At 45.5% G+C, this 7,646-nt stretch overlaps 1 protein-coding gene across 1 annotated transcript; it reads right to left on the reverse strand.

Annotated features, from left to right (window-relative positions):
- Positions 1 to 4,625: 4,625 nt before the first annotated feature.
- On the reverse strand, positions 4,626 to 7,163 carry LOC147893602 (uncharacterized). The gene has a single exon (XM_087386204.1). It carries the CDS (start codon positions 7,138 to 7,140, stop codon positions 5,077 to 5,079), a length of 2,064 nt encoding a protein of 687 aa, XP_087242330.1. The 5' UTR covers positions 7,141 to 7,163; the 3' UTR covers positions 4,626 to 5,076.
- Positions 7,164 to 7,646: the final 483 nt, after the last annotated feature.

Below are 7,646 nucleotides of genomic sequence, written 5' to 3' on the forward strand. Positions count from 1 at the left end.
AAGAGCCGAAAAGGAGGGTCTTTATAAATGGTTCTACAACATGCAGAACACATTGAACATTGAAAAAGACTAGATGATGGAGGAGCTGAAGAGAGAGAATGCAGAAACCGGAAAGGTGATGCGGGAACTGCAAGAGAGCTTCAAGGCTAGAAAGGATGGAGCAGAGAGCAACCGGGGTGGAGAAGGCAACGAGGCAACTCTCTAGGCCAGAAAGGATGCAGAGAGTAACAGGGGTGGAGAAGACAATGAGGCAACTCTTCAGGCCAGGAAGGATGCAGAGTGCAGCCACCATGGTGGAACAAGTTGCAGTAGTCACGGTGAGGGTTGTTTTTTCTAAACATTGTTGGAAGTTCAAAAAGTAAGCTACAAGACCCTGCAACAATATTACAATAGGGCTATGCATGAGCTTGCCATGGCTTTTGACAATTTTGAAAAGCAGTCTGTCATCTTGAGAGATATCCAAACTAGAGTGGAAGTCTTGGAAACGGCCCAAGTTGATGTTTTTGAGCTTTGGCCATGCTTTATGACTACTTTGGGCTTTAATACTACTTTGGTAGTGCTTTATGACTGCTTGGGCTTTTCCTGGACTGCTTTATGAGTGCTTTTCCAGTGCTTTCTACTTGTAATGTGCTTTGCATGAAATTTACAAGTTCTATGTATGTGCTTTGTGACTGCTTTACAAGTTCTTAGTATGTCCATGGAGTGCTTTACATATGTTCTATGATTTCTATCCAACTAGCTGCCTTTGTTTTGTGCACCGACATAGGCTGAGTTCTTCCAACGATTCAAGGAAAGTTTTCCAGATATCAAGATTCAGCAATGCTCATTTGAGTGCTTGAAGCCCTATTTCATTCTTAAGATATAGGGTAGGTACACATGCTGTTGCATTTATCATGCGCAAATGTGTTTCTTGAAGGATGCAGTCAACCAAAGCTGAGGACCTAGAGTTTTGGGATTCATGGAGCATGCTGCAACTATGACTGTAAGGTATGTGGAAATAGTGAAGGGAAGTGTGGCTGCAAAGCTGTTCAACATGCTAACATGAGTGTCGTGCCTGAAACCTCTTGAAGCCTGCTACCACCATCGTGGGTGTCTTTTGGGTGACTGCAAAAAATGTGGCCAATGCAAAGTGTCATGCTGCCCACGCGAGATGAATTTTGTTTCCAGAAAGGTGATGGTGAAGGTCTTCTAGAATGTGAAGATAGGAACCATGGTGCAGGGGAAAAAGAAGCAAAGGAAAGACCTTGTTAGCAAGGAGATGTATTGTAATGAACTTATATGGTTAATGAAGACTCACCTCAAAATATTCATCAAGCACTATTACACTTGCAGGTGGCAGGCTAAACAGTTCAAAGAGTGTCTTTTGAGGTTTCCCAAAGATGTTGTGGTTTTAGTGGTGGACTTCGCAAAGAACTATTCTTTCAAGGAGCAAAATGAGATTCAGTCCATGCACTAGCACTCTAGCCAGGTTACAATTTTTATCCACATAACATATGTCCGTATTGGATCTGAGGTGAAGAGGACATTTCATTTTGTCATTTTAGATGACAAGGTGCACGACACCCTCTTTGTCCAGCATTACTCTATGTTGATTCATAGGTGGTTGTCAAATCAAGGGTTGGAACTGACTAGGCATCGGGTTTGGTCGGATGGAGCAGCCTCTCAATTCAAGGCTAGAAGACCTTTCTATTTTGTTTCTAGATTTGAACAGTTGGTCGGTTTGAAGATGACATGGAATTTCTTTGGATCTAGACATGGAAAGGGCGAGCACAATGGGGTTGGGGCTATTGTGAAGAGAACATTGACACATGAACAACTAAAGACTAATGGAGCCACCTTAAAAAATGCAAGAGATGTCGTAGATTGGAGATTCATGTCGATTATCACTTTGATGCTCCATCTTAAGGGGTTGAATAAGAATGGATTACTCCCATTGGGTTCCCCCTAGATGTCGACGAAGGCCTCAATATTTTCAAACTAGAGTATCCCTGACTTGTTGCGGGGGGACGTAATCTAAGTCCTGGCAATGTGCATGGACTTCGGCCTCTCCATCGTATCCTCCTTTGGCTCCCTAAAATTTTTTAATGCAACAAGCTAGACTGTCGGAAAACTGAGTTGTACGAATTTCCTCTTGCTTAGACAAGGCTCTCAAGAATGGCTGGATGTAATCTTTTGCCTCACTGGATGTAATGTTTTGGTCTCTAAGGCTCTTAGCAATTCTTGAGTTTTTATTACATTCATGTAATCTCTTTTTGTTCAATTTGAGGCTCTCAGTATGCACTGTTGTTAACTTTTATATTTGAATGGTTATGGTCGCTAGCTGTAATCTTTTGGCCTTTCAGGCTCTCAGCAATTATCGAGTTTTTTAAAATGTAAGATCCTCTATTTAATTCTTGCTTGGTATAAGTTGTTAATTTTTATATAACCTGTTATTGGACGCAGATGTCCATTGTAATCTCTTTTGCTCAATTTTCACTCAATAAATTGTACGTTTGCCCTCATTTATATTTACTACAACAAGGACTAAAATGCCGAGAAAGAAGGACTACAATTTCCTTGGTTTATGACCAAAATAGTGCTAAAATAACTCCAATGACCCACCATTGTGGTTGCATGGAGATAAAATTAGAAGAATACAATTAAACTTTCAAAAAATGCAATTGACGATATGGCCTTTGAGGGGTCCCCCTAGGGGCAAGGGCCATATTGACATGCATTATACAATATCTAGGATGCCACTGGATAGAAATGGCATGTCGATATGGCCCTTGCCCCTAAAGGGGACCCCTCAAGAGCCATATCGTCAATTGCATTTTGCTTGATTGCACAACGGAATACATTCTCCTTGGTACACAAATATATAACTCCAAGAACTAGCGTGGTGGCTGTCATAGATCTCCTTCTGTTTGTCAACGTGCTGGTCGTCATAGACTTCCTCCTGTAATATGTAAAAATAGGTAACAAAGCTATAACTCCAAGAACTAGCACAGTGGTCTCTCCAAGACAACCTTGAATTCTTGGTGATGACAAGTCCTCAGGGCCAGAGACTGCGTTGAGTCAGATGCTCAAAATGATAGATTGTGTCTTATTATTACACTAAAAACTAGCATGGTGGTCTCTTCAGGCCAACCTATGATTTGCATGGGCTGTGGGCAAAGATGCGGCAAAAGGTTGCACGATGACAAGTGGTCAGAGACTGCAATGTAGTGGTGTTCAGAATGATAAATTGCGTCTAAATATTTCGCCAAGAACCAGTGTGGTGGTCTCTCCAAGCCAACCTTCAATTTTAATGATCTGCATGGGTGCGGTGCCCAGTGACAGGTGGCAAAGCTGCGGCAAAAGGCTACACGATGATAAGTGGTCAGGAAACTTAGGCCAGAGACTGTGCTGCATGAAATAGTGCAGAGATGCCGTGTGTCAAGCTATGCGGTGTTCAGAACAAATAGATTGCATCTCACTATTATGCCAGTGAGCCTTCATGACGTCAAATATTTTCCGATGAGAGCGTGGGTCCACATAAAATTCAAATATTCACCCAGAAGCGCATCACGTTGCGGCCCCAAAAATAGTTCCACGATTGGCTACACCCAAGAAAACGTTGACCCCTCACCTAGAGACATACGTAAGCTCTTCATAATTACTAACATAACCACACACAATCCCCTCTCTTGTCCCGATATAGTGCTTGACAAATTGGCAAATAGTTGGAAGGGGACACCATGCTCATGAGAGACAGGACTTGGTGTGTATATACGAGTGATTGTGATTAGAATTGGCCTCGTGAAGGTACTCAAAATCTCTCTCTCTCTCTTTCTCTCTCTCTCTCTCCCCCTCCCTTTCCCTTTCTTTCTCTCTCTCTCACAGACACACACACACACAAAAGTTTCAAGCACTAGTTCACACATGCAAAGTGACACCACACACACACACACACACACACACACACACACACACACCACTATGCATATCTTAAGACTTACACACCCTCTCTCTCACGGTGCATGCACCAAAAAACATTCTCTCTCTCTCACTCACACACACACACACACACACACACACATGTTCTTATGCAATCTTTTGCATGTTTAAGCCTATTTTATATCCATTGAGACACTCTTGAAGCCTGCCTTTTGATTGCTAAATAGATATTCAATATTAATTCATATTGGAAAGTTGAATTTGATTGAAGAAAGCATTTCTCTCATAGCATTATTTACAAGAATTGTTAAGGTTTGTTTATACATGCTTAATCGTTAAGGGTTATTTTCAAATGAAGATTATGAGAATCTTCTCTCTCTCTCTCTCTCTCTCTCTCACACACACACACACACACACGTGTGCGTGCATGCGCACATACATGGATATGTTCTTATGCAACCTTTTGCATGTTTAAGCCTATTTTATATCCATTGAGACACTCTTGAAGCTTATCTTTTGATTGGTAAATAGATATTCAATATTAATTCATATTGGAAAATCAAATTTGATTAAGGAAAGCATTTCTCTCACATCATTATTTACAAGAAGTGTTAATGTTTTTTTTTAATGGTAATGTAAAGTATGTATTAAAGGAAGTGTACAGTACAAAAATAGAAGGCATCCTCAGAAAGAAAGGCAAACACCTCTAGTTCAAGCTTCTACCTATGAGTCTAAAGCTTTCATTATCTTTCCCAAAAAATTGTATATCCTTGTTTATATCATCTAGTATAGCCGCAACCAGCATTCTCCCAAGATGGGGTCTATGATAGACTAAGTTGTTTCTCTGCTTCCAAATATGTTGAATGACGAACCCTCTAATCAGCTGCCAAAAATCATATAAGGGGTCAGACAGTCCACCCCTGTCTCCTAAGAGGGCCATTTTCCAACTAACTTTGAGATGGATCTGAGCTCTGGCCAGACTGCGAACTGTCTGCTTCCAAAGCTCTCTGCTGAAGAAGCATTCCCACATTCCCAAAATAAGGCCCTACTTGTTTGCAAGTCAAGAAGTGTTAACGTTTTTTTATGCATGCTTAATCGTTAAGAGGTTATTTTCAAATGAAGATTATGAGAAGATTATGGGGGAGCTTTGGGTTGAAGTCAAGGGGCTTGGATCCAAGCTTGAATGCCTCCATGGAGAGGCGAAGGGGAGGGATGATGAGACCAAGCTAGGTGCTTCCAGAGTAGCTGGCCTTTTCCAAGAAAGAAGAGAGCTTTTTGGAGGCCATTAGATTTAGCTTTGTGCGAAGCTTTCTCGATCTCTGCACGCACAGCAAACGGCAAGCAAGAGAGGCAAGCGGCCAGGACATCAGCCACAAGGCTCTCGGTCACTTGCAAGAGCTCATCAGGACGACTGGTGGATGAACTAAGGTTGGCAACAATGCGGAGGAGACAGTGCGCTGCCACACTCTCACCGCTGCGATGGTGGTGAGCTGCGACATTTCCAGGAGTGGGCTGGACGAGAAGTTCACGAGCAATGGACTCAAGCTTGGAGAGAGCTGCAGCGGGGCTGCGGTACTCGTTTGTGAGGTCGACCATGCGGAGCCAGCTGAAGCGGCACTCGAGGTGAGCCCAGACGGCCTGGGAGGCCCATAGCCAGGGCTTCTTGGGGACGGAGAAGTGCTCATCGACGAGGGCGACCATGTCAAGGGCCTGGGTGTAAGCGTCGAGGGCGAGGTGGGAACGATTGAGGGAGGACGAGGACGAAGACTGGAGGCGAGTGAGGATGGCGAGGAGGGTAACGATGGTCAAGCTCCAGCTGAGGGGGTGGGAATCGTGGGGGTCGATGCAACCTTGCAAGATGAGCTTCAAGCTCTTGGAATAGTCGTGATCTTGTGCAGCGCGAGCTCTGAGAAGCTCAACAAGCTTGCCAATTTCAGCTCTGTTGCCTTTGTCGATCAGCCTGTCTACCTGAGCCAGGGGCCTGCTCGCCTCCCACAGCTTCCATGGATCTTCCCCAACCAGCCACACCACTGATTCACATAGCTTCTCTTCTTCTTTCTCGCCTCTCGCCGTCTCTTCACCACCCCCACTCCGCTTCTTCATTAGCCTCACCCATCCGCTTGCCACCATCGCCACCCTGCTTACCTCCACAAACAGCCCCTCCACCCTCATCACCCATCCCAACACCCTCTCCTTCCACACTTGCGCTGCCTTCCTTGCTTTCCTCCTCTTTGGATCCGTCGGCTCTATCGCCACAGGCTTGTACTTCCAGTCTACAATTCCTTTCTGCCAATACGGCTCCAAACCCCAGGTGAAGTTGCCCAAGCTCAGACCTGAATATAGTGCTGCTCTCCACCAACGTATCACTGGCGGACACGCGCAAATCACAATGGTCGCAGCCTGCAACATCAATATAGGCAGCGTCGTCCATTTGTAGACGGACATTTCTCCGGATGCAGCTAAAGGGATCTCAAGAACTCTGGAACGAGCTACGGCAGAAGTGAACATTAGAACCGAGGTGATCACGAGAATTCCGGTCGATGCGGCAATTGCAGACCTTGCTACCACATACTGCAGGTTGCCCGTCAACACAACCGTCCATTTTGCAGGAGCTTCTTCTCTCAAACAGCCCCAGGTGCATCGTTGATAGTCGCAGCAAGCCCCACGACGGCGCCCCACATCCTGCTTCTCGTGAACGACGTCCCGAACGTCGGAAGACATAGCCGGAATCGCAAGCGCGAGCGTGCAAAGCACTATGAAAAGCAGCGTCATCGACGCTAGCACCATTATGTGCTCCACAGTGAAGCTGAAAATCACACCGCTACGGATCTGCATCCCGACGTTGACGACCATGGTAACGACGAGAAGACCCAAGGCGGTCATGTTGGACCAGAGCTCATCGCGCTTCATACCACCGAGGGAGGGCATGGCGGCGCCCATGATGGAACAAGTGAGGACGGTGCCGCTGAGTTTGGAGAGCTGATCGACAAGGCCGGGCATGGAAGTGGTGAGGTCATTGGGGAGCTTGGTGGCGACGGAGAGGAGGGCGAGGGTGCCAGCGTTGAGGCTGAGGAGATTTCCGCAAGGAAACCACCAAAGGTGGTGGCGAGCAGAGATGAAGAAGTGATGCGCAGCCATGAAGAGCAACAACCCGGAGGAGAAAGCTATGTACAAGCCGATTTCCACTACAGGCTGATTGGAAGCATCAGACGGAGCTGCCATGGCTCTCCCTCCACACAAACACACACACTAACAACAACAGATGCAGCACTTTTGAGTGCACCAACACAACCATACATAACAACACTTGGGAGTCAAGGTACTCTCGAAATGCTGCCGCCTACTTTACCTTTGGCAACTTTCACCGACTTTGGATCACCCTCCCATCTCACCTTATAAAAATGCCCATGTCCTACATAAAGTGGGAGGAAGAGTTCTTAGTGCGTGGGGGGAAAGAGTTCCTCATGAGATGTCTGGTGGAGAGAAAGCCGAGCACAAAAGCCTTCTCTCAAAACAGAACAAAACATGTCATACATAGCACCAGGCAAGCCGACCAGAAAGCCTCTCTCAAAACAAAACAAGACATGTCATACATATCCATGCCTCTCCCATGCCCATTCCCCAAAGATAAGTACGTGGAAAAAGGAAGGCTGCTCATATTTACGTGTGCTAAGAAAAGCAAGGGACACATTGCAACTCCACTAAAATCGATTGCAACACCACTAAAG

Source organism: Dipteris shenzhenensis, chromosome 15, assembly GCF_047967505.1.
Source record: "Dipteris shenzhenensis isolate YYH24624 ecotype China chromosome 15, Dip_SZ_1.0, whole genome shotgun sequence".
Taxonomy (NCBI): Eukaryota; Viridiplantae; Streptophyta; class Polypodiopsida; order Gleicheniales; family Dipteridaceae; genus Dipteris; species Dipteris shenzhenensis.

Excerpts from the sequence above, each read along its gene's own strand:
- LOC147893602 (XM_087386204.1), bottom strand. The coding sequence starts at position 7,140 with ATGGCAGCTCCGTCTGATGCTTCCAATCAGCCTGTAGTGGAAATCGGC.